At 37.1% G+C, this 13,638-nt stretch overlaps 2 protein-coding genes across 5 annotated transcripts in view; one reads left to right on the top strand and one right to left on the bottom strand.

Annotated features, from left to right (window-relative positions):
• The window catches only part of CMSS1 (cms1 ribosomal small subunit homolog), a 242,431-nt gene that overhangs the window by 208,713 nt on the left and 20,080 nt on the right, over positions 1-13,638 (bottom strand). The window lies entirely within an intron of this gene.
• Positions 1-13,638, top strand: part of FILIP1L (filamin A interacting protein 1 like) — a 209,744-nt gene that overhangs the window by 177,981 nt on the left and 18,125 nt on the right. For all 3 annotated transcript variants that reach the window (XM_054207512.1, XM_054207505.1, XM_054207519.1), the window contains one exon: positions 10,823-13,577. In XM_054207512.1, the coding sequence (XP_054063487.1) occupies positions 10,823-13,577 (2,755 nt within the window). The remainder of the gene's footprint in view (positions 1-10,822; positions 13,578-13,638) is intronic.

Raw genomic sequence — 13,638 nt, 5'->3', positions numbered from 1 at the left:
TTTTATAACCTGTAAATTACCTTCTCATATATCTAGGCTAATGCAGCTAACCAAACAACTAGTAAGTTCTGTTTAGAGATAATTGTCTTTTTATTTCCAGTATTTGAAACCATGTTATAAATTACTGATAAAAGCTAAAATGTATTACATCAGAAACATACTGTACATGAAAGCGTGCTACAGCTCCTTCATTTTCAGAGTGACATCTGAAAATAGGAAAATATAACCTAAACATCACAGACCATCAGCCAAGAGGCAAGGAAAGAGATCAAATAGGGCATGTAGCCAAATGCCCTTCAGTCACATAACGATATAGAGTTATAAATCAGTATGGGGTACAATAACGAGGCAGAGAATGTTCAAATGAATTAACAGTTGTTTGAAGAACAGGGAACACTTGGAGTCTAAAAGTTTTCATGTGAAGGGGCAAAGGAAGCATACATGCACATGACTCTCCTCTTTCCTAAGAGAGTCTTTTTTCCTAAAAAAGAAAACTGTCATAGAAATTACCGTTTTTGAAAGGCAGAGAAAGAAAACTGGAAAACAACTAAAGACGGAAAAAGTAAGTATCTCTCTTGGCTTTAGGAAGACTGTTCAGACCAATTTTAATAGAGTTTAAGAAACCATTGGTCATAGAATAGCTAGAACTAGTTGAATCCACTTTTTCGTCCTAACAATTTAGAGTTTTTTTCCTAAAAAAATAGAGAAACATTTATTTTCCAAAGCATGCAACAGTTGCTCTAGCAAGAAGCTAAAAACAAACAAAAAAAAAAGAAAAAAGAAAAGCTGATTATAGATACAAACTGTTATTAGCACTTTGAGTGCATACACGGGTATATGCTTAAGCAGGGTATTTGGTCTTTAACGCAGTCAACTACCAATGCTGCAGAAGAATGGAAAATCTTACTTCAACACATCATAATCAACAGATCTGAGAGTAAAAGATGTTCATTAGTTAGACAATTCATCACAGGTGAAGAGGCTACTTAAATTACCTGTTATTTAAATTATTATTTAAACATGTGAATTAGATCTAGTGAAGTAAACCTTGGTTAGAACTATAACCATTTCAAAAAATTCTCAGACTATCACCTTTAGCTTTCCACTGCAGCTTCCTATCCTGTAGTCTAAAACAATGTGTTAGTCCTCTTTGAAGATCAGTTTGGAGAAACCATATAAACTTAAATCCTGATCAAGAGCACCTACGCTAAGGATTAACACACTTCAAACAAACACGCATTGACTTTTCACCTTTAGATGATTCACCAAGTGCTCCCAGGCCAATGTGGCCCGAGGTCCTACTGAGACAAGAGAAAATGCAACTTCCAAACATCCCACATTTCAAGTCCCGACACATTCAGATATAGGAGACATACAGCAAGATGTTTAGCAGGATTAGGCCAGATAGCAAGAAAGTGATTTATCTCCCAGGTGGCAAAGACCCCAGAACTACAGAGCTTCAATGCCTAGAATGGTATCCAGAAGCAATTTGTAATCCATCAGAAATAGTTTAAATGCAATTTCTGAAGGTCATATACTGCAAAACAGGAAACTAGCAGCATTCTTCATCACTTGTAGCTTCAAAGCCATCTTTAGCTACTTAACAATGCTGCAATGCATTGCTACAACTTCCCTTTAACCTGTGTCCTCCAAAATGAAGTGCTGGCCAAGTCCATCTTAGAGAAAATGGACACCCTCACATTATCAGGTCTATGTGACAAAGACGCATGTTTAGTGTCAAAGTGAAGTCTCTCTGTTTGACATTAGTGCTATTACGGCTCTTATTACTTCCAGTCTTGGCTACTAGAAAAAGTTGCAACTCAGCAAACCTGATTAAAGTCTTTTGCCTATTTGGAAACCCTCAACTACACTGCTTCATGCAACCTTGCATCAAGGAAAATTTAAATATCTCAAGCTAAACTTGCAGTAACAGTTAAGGTTCATGTTTTCTGCCAAAAAAAAAAAAAAAAGGAATGAGGTGCCACCCAATCCCAGTCTTCAAACACTCAGAGTTTATTACACATATACACAGAGCTACTTCAGGAAGTGAGCACACCAGAAAAATGGCTTACTTTTGTCTTAGGATGCCTTCGGTTCAACAGAGGAAGTGCGTGTGGCAGTATGGGAAGTTCTAAATGTTACCACTGCTGGTGACTGATAATATACAAATAAGGCCGTGGTTAGCATAAGAGATAGGCACAGTGCCCGTTAGGCCCATGGATGAAAATGTGGCCCCAGACATCTATTTCTATATAAAATGTGTGTTAAAATTGTTTTAGAGAACATCCAGTTCCTGTAAATGTTATGGGAAAATGACATTTACGACTAACCAGTCTCCTCTGAGTAACATGATGTGTTATTGTTGGCTGAGTGCCATTTTCTGTCATACCAAAAATATTAACTAATTGAAGTTAAAAAAGTTTGTATGAATTGGATCCTTGCACAATTATGCCCAGTTCTGGTCAAGGCAGCAGCACTAGCACAGCCCCAGGTGAATCAGACACCAGAAAAGCATCTATTTTCCCAACTGCCCCCCAGAAAAAGCATCCATAAACAGAGGTCCACCTTGAACCTACACACTATGATGTTATATACAGAATAAACAAACAAAAACAACACAATCAAATTAAAGACAGGATTTATCTATTTATACTGCTTAAAGGAAAAAAAAAAAGCTCAGATTGTTCTCTTAATCTAAAATGAGTATTATCATTAAATTGAAAAGTGTAGAAAGATGACTTAAGGGTTACAAACTTATACAAAGCTGAAGGAACTGACTCATTCAGGGAATCGGAACTCCTGCAAACTCCTCAGTCACTTGAAGGATATAGAATAAATAGCCAAGACAAAAAACTCGGCCCTCTAACTATTACACTTCCATCAACAGTAAACACAGCATTGCAGGGATAACTAAGTACCATTTGCCTCATAGAAACTAAACACACATGGCTGGGGCAATCCGTGCTAGTAGCAGCCTGACCAGAAATCTCCAGAACTTGGGCAAGCTGCACTGCCTTGTTTGTGCCTAATCTTTGGATGGGGAACAGGGGGGAAGGCAGGCAGGGCTCTAAAAGACAGTTTTCTGGAGCTCAATTAACTCCTGCTACAATTTTTCACTTGCTAAATCCTAGCAGTAGGCTGCAATGGCAACGATTACTGGTACTGACGCTCAGAACAGACAATGCAAACACATTCACTTGCCCACGAACTGGGGGAAAAAAAAAAAATTAAAAAAAGAAATGGAAAAACACTGTCCTGTTTATCTCTAGTACTGAGTGGTTTATAACACTGGTGATTTTAAAGACATCTCACTAACTGTGGTCAAGCAATAGCGTTCTAGCAGTAATGCTTGAAGTATACATTTAAAACAAAACTTAGGTTCATAAAGACACAGGCTCTCTCCCATCAATTTAATTTATCATACAATATTAAATATCAAATCATCAAATGCAATCATTGCACTGACACTGTCATTTAAAAATCACAAGTTATAAAAAGCAGTAGTTGTCTTGGTTTATTTTATGTAGTTACCATACTATTAAAACGTCTGTGTCAATATTAATTCACAAAATAATCTGTTACAGTAAGTCAACACTGCTTTTCCATTTTAATAAATCTGAAGTTCAGGCCCAAAATTTTACTTATTAAAAATGAAGAAAAGACAAAAGCAGGACCTGGATTAGTAACTGAGACGTTCTGCCTCAGTCTTGTTGCTTTGACCCCTATACCACATCTCTTGTGGTTCATCTTTCCATTTCCTTCTGAAAGCTTTCCATCTGCAAAACTATAATTTCCTGGCTGACGTAAATTTGAAGAGTTCCAAATTCTGGTGTTGCATCTGAAATTACTGCTTTATTTCCGACTTTACAGGCAGTGTGGAGAGAGGGAGTGAGAGGCAGAGAGGGACAGGGGGAATGAATATGCACTATGGTAATATGAAAAAATCCCAAACTACTAACCAACAAAACCCAAGTCATATTCCCTTGAGTCGGTTAAGTTATTGATGCATTTAGATTCAGAGGAGGATTAACAGTTACATTACATGCACAATTATACACCATTGAAATGCCAACAGTAATAGATACTGACTTCAAAGAATAACTCAAACAGCTGTTAAATCTAGAAAGAGGGATGAGGAAGAAGAACGCATCTCAAAAATGGTGACACATCAGAGTCCAGTTCACCATTCATTGTGCTATGTTTTCTAGTAGTTGAACTCTGGGACCCAGAGTTTTTAAGGCTAACGTCAAGTAAAGCTCATTAATATTGTCATCTCCTCGGGTCAGCACTCATTTACAATTGTTTTTCAAGATATGCAGTCCAGAAAAAAAAAAAAAAAAAACAACAACAAAAAACCCCACCAAACCTGCTAACATTTTAATAAGGTATCAACTTCTTCACTCCCACCTAGAAGTCCTGCACCTTCCTATCATAATCGCAGATGTTGCGGATGGCTACCATTACAAGATTAGAAATGAATGGACAGAATTAATAATTATCACCTTGCACATTCGAACAGTTACTGCCACAGAAAGCATTAATACTTTTTACACAAGACTGATGTTTTGCTTGGTGATTTCCAAGAACATCTAGATAAGGAAAGGATATAATTCAAGATAGAAAATTATTTTCTTAAACTGAGGTTTCATGATAAAACAAAACTGGATTTTAATGCTTATTTAAAATTACTCCAACTAAAAGTGAATGTTAATTCAGTCTTAAATCTTAAATTAACCAATATAAATTTGTTAAAAATGTCTCATGCCATTTACTGTCACCAAATTCATACAGGATTTCAAAACATTTATGAGCATCAATATCCCTATATCACCAGGAAGAACTTTCAGCAGCTTAGTAGTTGTGAAATCATGGTCACAAACAACATTACTGTTCCAGATTAATTAATTTTTAAAAGAATATATTATCTGCGTATGTTTACTCAGCATCACAGCTAAAAATGGTTATCCATTTGAAATTTTGCCCAAGTTAACCCTGAACTGGCAACACCATTCATCATATATGACTTTTATTAAGACTTGTTAAGCAAGTCAGCATTTTATGCATCAGATAAAACAATGATTGCTCTGTGGTAGTTTGTGGAGTAATAAGCAGAACTCACACCCTCCTCATTAAAAGTCCTCATTTTATAAAATAAGTTTCCTTATCAGGAAATTTGCTTTATACACAGTCTCTTACAGTTGAGACACCATTTGTGGAGGTTTGCATCTTAGTATAAACTAATGATTTAAAATATATACACATATAAACAATACACTGAAAAACAAATTTTAAAATAAGTGTTCACATTCTGTTGGGAAGTGCTGACTGATTCAGATAAAGCCAACAGATTACACAACAGCTATGGTATGTTGTTGCTGCTGTAATTTCAAAGGCTTTTGACCTTCTTATGACAGGGGGAAAAAAGAAGCATCAATAAAGATAATAAAGAAGCCATAAAAGTAGTTATAACATACGTCTTCATAAAAATTACACATCAATAAGCAGAATTGTAGGCAACAAAAAAAGAAATAAATGCATAGCCACCCCAAGACCACAAAGCCATTTTAACAAATCCAAATTTTGTTGCCATAAGCTGTGGAAGGCACAGACAGACTGGCTTACTTCCAAAAATAAGTACTTAACTGTATTGGTGTCAAAAATTACAACAACTTGTAAGATTTACCAGAAATGATGAAGCATGTTCCTTCTCTTATTAAAGGCCAGACCATGGCTTATTGCTAACTGGGAAGAATGCCTCAGCCGAAGAGGCATGACTTCATCTACTTTTAAAAGCTTTCAGCTTAGTGTTTTTACTTGCATTGTAGAGAGGGAAATTCAAGCACATGTCCAAAAACTTTAGAAGCAAGTCTCCCTCATGTTATAACCTGTAGAACCTCTAGTAAGCCACATCTTTTACCTGAGGAAGGGTGAAGAGCACATGAGCTAGATTAAAAAAAACCTAATTTTTTTTATGATCTACAAAACAAAAGTCACAGACATTCAAAGTCTCAGTCATTTCTGCAAAATGATCTGATAAAACCCAAGATATTGATAAGGTATATATTAAAATCTCCTCAATGTTTTGGTGGAAGGAATGCTAGAAGTACAGCTTTACAAATCAACACCTATTTCACTTGCATCCTTAAAGAATGCAGCCTTTTCTAAAGTTATCTTTGCAAGATTGCTTAAGGGGAAAAAAAAAAATCACCATTTTTATTCTTAGAATAATTATTCTAAGAACAACAATTCATTCTAGAAGAAACTCAAAAAATAAAAAAAAAGGTCTTGCAATCTCAGTCTCCCATGCTTTCCTTAGTTTCCCTGAATCTCAAAGGGAAAGCAGCCCCCTTAGAATCCTGTAAAAACATAAACTAAACAACATCAATGTAACACAGGTACCCCCATGAAAACAGAAAACCCCACTTAAAGTCAAAATAATATCACATGACACCAAGAAGACAATGAACTGTTTAGGGAGTCCTGATGTCTTTTAGAGAACACATAGTTATGACATTGCTAAATTTAATGTAGTGTAGCCAAAGCTATATGCACTTGAAAAAAAAAAAAACCTGAAAAACAAGACAACACAATTTCATGCATGATATTAACACCAAGAAGCTATAATATGCATACTGAGGAAAGCACTTGCAGTGAACAGAGGAGAGATGACAACTACAATTCCTTTAAGGAAATAAAAAAAGCAGGCAACTGGTATTGCAAACAAGTACAACAGTAGCCCACAATAAAGCAGTCATTTATAACAGAAGTGCTGAAGAAAAAGTAGTAAGACACTGCCCTGACACTGTTTAACTATCTAACATTCATGTTCATAAAACCAATTTCCAATGCCTGTTTTTGCTGGCCTGTATTCAGAAAGGGTTCTTGTAGTCCTGTGAAGTCAACTGCTTGGAATTACCTGTGAAAGCTTTGCCTAAATGCTATACCTACCTCTGCCTAAGGTGAAATTATATGAACATGAAATTCAACTCAAAATGAAAATGATAAAAGTATTTTATTGGATAGGGGAGTGCCTGTTCTTTTTTAAATTATTATTTTTTTAAGTCAACTTCTTTTGACCTTTGCATATTTTTGGTAAAATTGCTTTTTCAAATACGCTGTTACTCTTCTTGAGGAAGAGAGTATCTTGGATGAATTTAACACAAAGTATTTTTATTCTGTCACAAAAGTATGCAAAATATCACAAAGTGCTATTATCAGTTACAACAGTCCTTCAATTAAACACGCGATTTGCCTTAGTTCAAATGATATACATAATCAAGCCCTGACCTGCAGGAGTCAGGTTCCCCAAAGGAGCTGACCAAAAGCAAGTGATGAATTTATGAAAATAAACACACTAACAACAAAAACAAACAAACAAACACAAAACCCCCAAAGATTTTAGGGTCCTCTACTATTCTTAAGTGAATGTGTGCAGACAAAGTTGCTGTGACCTACTGAACCATGAACTGGGAATTCAGCAGCCAATGAAAAATTCTTCTGCAAATATTAACACATTCCCAGTTGACTTCTTCCAATATCAATCTCAACTCTGTCCAAGAAATCATTATCTATTCAGCATTGTTGAAGGCATTTTCTGTATAGGAATACATGACTATTTCTGTCTAGGAATACATGAATAAGCATATAGTTATCAAAAACAAGTGCAAAACCTTATTTAACTACACAGTATCAAAAAATACACATACCATGCTTAATACATCCCTTTCTTATTTTTAGAAACACGTTAAAATCCTTTTAACTCGCAGCTTCTGTGAGTTATGCACTATGCTCTGTAACATAACTTCAATGGAGTGATTTTATAGTATTTTTTTCCAAAAGAAATAGATCTCAGGGGTTAGAAATATTTGCTTGCATTTCTGTTTGAATCTTAAAATTGCATTTTATCTTTTGAATGAAGGAAACATTTTTAAATACACTAAAGTCTTTTGGCATGACCAATGAAACAGAATCTCTTGAAAATCCTTCTCAGTTTATACAGTGATCCAGGTCAGATACCAATAATTTAGGCACTTTCATTGAAATAACCCTTGCAACACAGGCTTGATTAGAGGTTGGGTTAGACTAGCTCACTCAAGCACTCAGTTTGGGCTGGAACCTCAAGTGCTTTACTGAAACAAGTCTTAAGCATTACAGATAGCTTGAGGAATTAAGTTATAGAAGAAAAAAAAACAGAAGAGAAGACAAAAAAATAAAAATTGTACACAGATTGATGCTCACTGCAAGGACTGCTGGGATTATTTACTCAAACATCTGTCAAAATAATTGTGCATAAATAATAAATAAAATCAGTTATTTGCTTCATAAAAAATTACACAGCATCCCTATGAAAATTACAGTTGTTGGTTACCATTTGGTTTAAGATTTTTCTTTCTAAAGCAATTTAAGGGGCGTCAGTCACTGGAGCATTACAGTTTCATTTGGCCAGAAAGATATCAACTAGTTAATACGGAAGTGTTGGGTAAAACACCGAATAATTTTTGTATTAATCACTTCAGCTAAATTTGCCTTTCAAAAATAAATTACAGTGAAGCAAGCTAAAATAAATCAAGTGCTTATAAGCCCAAGTCTATTTTAGCAGTATTAATATGAGATGTCTTAACTTCATGCACACACAAAAACTGAGTTCATTCCAAATGAAATTGTTAGTTATGCTTCTGTTATGGTTTTATATCTATGGCAACGGTAGATCATCAATTGAACTTCACTACTAAAGCATTTAGAGACAAGGGTGGAGAGGAAAGAGAGATTTTTACACCAAAAAGAACTCAAACTGAAAGTAGCACTGAAAAGCGGACAAAAGTTTATACAGCAACAACACAGTAAAAAGCTGCCTCTGAAGATGGCGCAGTCTTCTCCCCATTTATTTGTTCTGTCACCCAGCAGCGTTCTTTCAAGCTCATTCCACAAACCGCTCCCTCTCCACTTATACTTTTTCATGTCTGTTTTCCCCATTATGTTAATTGACTGTTGTAAAGAATTTGGGGCTGTTTGAGTCTTTGATATCAACTCTGTTTATTGCTACTTCCCATTCCATCAATTTTTCATATAAAGCATTTCATTACATTCAATATAGTGCAACCTCTGCACTAGAATAAAAAGAGGGCAGATGGTGAAGGTGTTGTAAGAAGTTTCATAGTCATAGACTTCTATACAATATCAGCATTAAATCCGACAAGTCTGATGGACAGTTGTAGAATGCCAGGGATTTCCTTTCTCCACGCAGGAAAACTACAGTGCTGCCAAAGGGGATGTTGCTGAGGCAGCCTATTAAATGCCCAGAAATGTATGCCTCCAGTCAGTCAACAGCTAATAAAGAGCTGTGCAAAGGAGGCTGTTATCTAAGCTCTTCCTGAACTAAAGGGATGGCTGCAACAGGAACTTGTCAGTGGGAAGCAGTAAAGGCTCACCACATGGTCAAGGGCATCACAATAGTGACCAGAGACAAATGTGGAACAGGAATCTTATGTTCCAGCAGCAACTTCTAGAGAGTCATCATCATATTTCAGAAGGCGGGGAAGAAGAACTGGAAAAAAAAAAAAAAAAAAAAGCAAGGGGCCTCAACTAATAAGTGTTGAAGCAGTCATTTTGTGCAAGTACAGTTCTGCTATGTAATTAATTTCCCTTGCATAATCTACACAACTGGATACCTACCATATATATGAACAGTGAAGCATACAAATTCTAATACTTCATTTCTTCAATCTAGGCTTTTCACGCTTTTCTTTAATACCAGAACATAGTTATAGGTTGGCTGTGGGAAAAATCTAATTGAAAGAAGGCAAATGTGGTGGCCAAACCAATCATACCTCAGACCAACTCCACAAACAACTCCCTGACAAAGAAAAGTCTACAAAAGAACCCATTATTTGAGGTATTTGGAGGCTGCTTAGTATCTTACATAAACAAATGAACAACCTTATCCCAAGTCTCTAAAAAATTAAGTACTTTGCGTCTCGGTAAAGACTGATTATAAGCATAAACTTGTAAAACTAATTTTGGAAAACCACTACGAAAACCTTCGATAACCATGTACAAGCAGGGTTGCACTTAGGTGTATCTGCAAATTTTGGATATAAGACTGAATCCAAACCTGGCAGACAGCAAGACATTTGGGCTTTCTTAAGTTCAAAAGGCACAACCTGGACACCTGTTTATCTGCTGACTGCATTTTTTTTGTCTGTGTGTGATACAAGGTCATAAGCCTGCATTTTCACTGAGGACTGGCTTACCTACAATGTTTACTTTTACTCTGATGCGCTGCTTCGAAATTGACATCAGGCGGCCTGACTAACCGCCTAGCGTGGCTACATTACCTTCATGCACTTTAACATCCATAAGGTTTAATCATAAAAGATCATAAAACATCAGGATGGTTTATAAGTAACTTAAAGGTATTAGGAGATTTATGATGGTGTAAATTATACCTGCCCTTGAGGGCTGCACTGATTTAATTTCTCAATCCCTACGATAATCACATTTCTTATGCACATAGCTAGCCTCAGCAAACAGCCAAGATCAGTGTTGTTCCACTGCAGAATAGCAGAAAGTTGTGTCGCACTGATACCCGCCAAAAGCTGAAAAGATGCATAATTACATAAGTTGTTAAGTCTAAATGATCATAGTGAAGCGTCCATTGCCAGCGTGTAAAGTAAGGCCTATGGGCCCCAGACACTACAATGCGAGGTCTGCTTGTAGTTACAAGTGGATGTTCATGCACATCTGGCAGAAATGTCGTATTTCAGGTGTGTTTTTAAATGCCCGTTAAAATGGCTGCAAAATGTAATATTATTTCCTCCCACAGATTGAAAAAGCTTCTTGAACAAGAAACAGCATATCAGGCAAAAAAAGAGAAGGAAAGCAACAAGAAAATAGCTAAACTGAAAGAAGAATTGACCAAACTGAAGTCCTTTGCTTTAATGGTGGTGGATGAACAGCAAAGACTCACTGAGCAGTTGAATCAACAAAGTCAAAAAATTCAAGAGTTAACCACTTCCACAGAACAAGCACACGAGAAGCTGGCTTTTGCTGAAGCAAAAGTTCAAGAACAGGAACAGAGAGCCAGCAGGCTGGAGGCTGAACTTCCAGCCCAAAGCAGTAAGATTTCCCAAGACCAAGAAGCAATGATGGCCAAACTAACCAATGAAGACAGTCAGAACCGTCAGCTACGGCTAAAATTAACTGCTCTCAGCCGACAAATTGATGAGCTGGAAGAGACCAATAAAACTTTACGGAAAGCAGAAGAAGAACTGCAAGACCTAAGGGATAAGATAAATAAGGGAGAGTGTGGGAACTCCACACTTATGACTGAAGTAGAAGAACTACGGAAACGACTGCTGGAGATGGAAGGAAAAGATGAAGAGCTCATAAAAATGGAAGATCAGTGCAGAGAACTTAATAGAAAGTTAGAAAAAGAAGCATCACAGAGCAAGAACCTTAAAGGAGAAGTTGACAAACTCAACAAAAGAATTATGGAGCTGGAGAAATTAGAAGATGCTTTCAGCAAGAGCAAACAGGAATGCTACTCCCTGAAATGCAACCTAGAAAGAGAAAAAATGTTAACAAAGCAGTTGTCCCATGAGCTGGATGGCTTAAAAGCTAGAATTGGCGAGCTTGAAGCAATTGAAAGTAAGTTAGAAAAAACTGAGTCTACACTTAAAGAAGATTTAACAAAGCTAAAGAGTCTAACAGTGATGCTTGTGGATGAAAGAAAAACTATGGGTGAAAAAATAAAGCAAACAGAAGAAAAGCTGCAAGCTGCAACTTCTCAGCTTCAGGTGGAACAAAACAAAGTGATGTCGGTTACAGAAAAACTAATTGAGGAAAGCAAAAAGGCACTGAAATCAAAATCTGATGCAGAGGAGAAAGTGTCCAGTGTTACAAAAGAAAGAGATGAACTGAAAAACAAACTCAAAGCAGAAGAGGAGAAAGGAAGTGATCTTGTTTCCAAAGTGAATATTCTAAGAAAAAGACTTCAGTCACTGGAAGCTGTTGAAAAAGAGTTTCTTAAAAATAAACTTAAGGAGAGTACTAAATCCAGCACCTCCTTGCAGCAGGAGAACAACAAAATCAAAGAGCTTTCTCAAGAAGTTGAGAGGCTTAAGCAGAAGCTCAAAGAAATGAAGGCTATAGAAGATGATCTGATGAAAACTGAAGATGAATTTGAGTCTCTAGAACGAAGATATGTCAATGAACGGGACAGAGCCAAGCTTCTATCAGAGGAGCTGGAGGCTGTGAAAATGGAAGTGGCTAGGTATAAATTAACAGAAAAAGCAGAGTCCAATCAAGAGCAGCGTCTTTTTAGGAAGCTCAAAGAAGAGGAAGCTAAATCAAGTCATCTTTCCAGAGAAGTAGATGCACTGAAAGAGAAGATTCATGAATACATGGCAACAGAAGACCTAATCTGTCACCTCCGAGGTGATCACACAGTCTTACAGAAGAAACTCCTGCAGCAAGAAAACAAGAACAGGGAGTTGGCAAGAGAAATGGAAAGCCTCACAAAAGAATTGGAGAGGTACAGACACTTTAGCAAGAACTTCAGGCCGGGTCTCAATGGAAGAAGAATATCCGATTTGCAAGTTCTTTCTAAAGAAGTCCAGACAGATCCAGCAGACAATGAACCACCTGATTACAAAACCCTCATGCCTTTAGAGCGGACAGTCATTAATGGACAGCTGTATGAAGACAGTGATAATGAGGACAAAGATAACAATGAGGAGGAACAAACTGTGTCTTTCAAAAGCAACTCATCCATTGCAAATACTGTGAATAAAAAATTATGGATCCCTTGGATGAAGTCCAAAGAGAGCCATCCTCAAAACGGAAAGATTCATACAAAGCAAAATGGAAGCTGTGCACAGACTGGAGACCTAGTGCTAAGCCATACACCTGGCCAACCTCTTCACATAAAAGTAACTCCAGACCACGGACAGAACACAGCGACACTTGAAATAACTAGTCCTACCACTGAAAGTCCTCACTCCTACACAAGCACAGCAGTTATACCCAACTGTGGCACTCCAAAGCAAAGAATAACCATTATTCAAAACGCCTCCTTAACACCTGTAAAATCAAAAGCAGCAGAAGGTTACATTAGCCCAGAGCAAGTAATTTCTCCTATTACTATGGCTACTTTTGCAAGATCTCAAACTCCTGAATCATGTGGCTCTTTAACTCCTGAAAGAACAATGTCCCCTTTGGCTTTACCAGGCTCAAGTTCTCAGGAACAAATAATCTCCACGGAGCCTTTGGAAATGGGAGCCAAGCACACCGTTTTTAGAGTATCCCCAGACAGGCAGTCATCATGGCAGTTTCAGAGATCTAACAGTACGGGATCAAGTGTAATAACTACTGAGGATAACAAAATCCACATCCATTTAGGAAGCCCTTACGTCCAAGCTCTCACCAATTCCAAGCCCATCAACCCTTGTAATCCGGTGCAAGACAACAGAACTCCAGCACTAGCTAATGGCCTACCCAGTAAGCCCACCAATAAAATCACCAGCAGTATTACTATCACACCAACAGCCACTCCTCTCCCACGGCAATCACAAATTACAGTAAGTAATGTCTATAACTGACCCCCATCCATGCTGACACCCTTACCAGCAACCCATCCTG

This window comes from Rissa tridactyla, chromosome 1 (genome assembly GCF_028500815.1).
Source record: "Rissa tridactyla isolate bRisTri1 chromosome 1, bRisTri1.patW.cur.20221130, whole genome shotgun sequence".
Classification (NCBI taxonomy): domain Eukaryota; kingdom Metazoa; phylum Chordata; class Aves; order Charadriiformes; family Laridae; genus Rissa; species Rissa tridactyla.
This window is presented reverse-complemented; position numbering and strand designations above follow the sequence as displayed.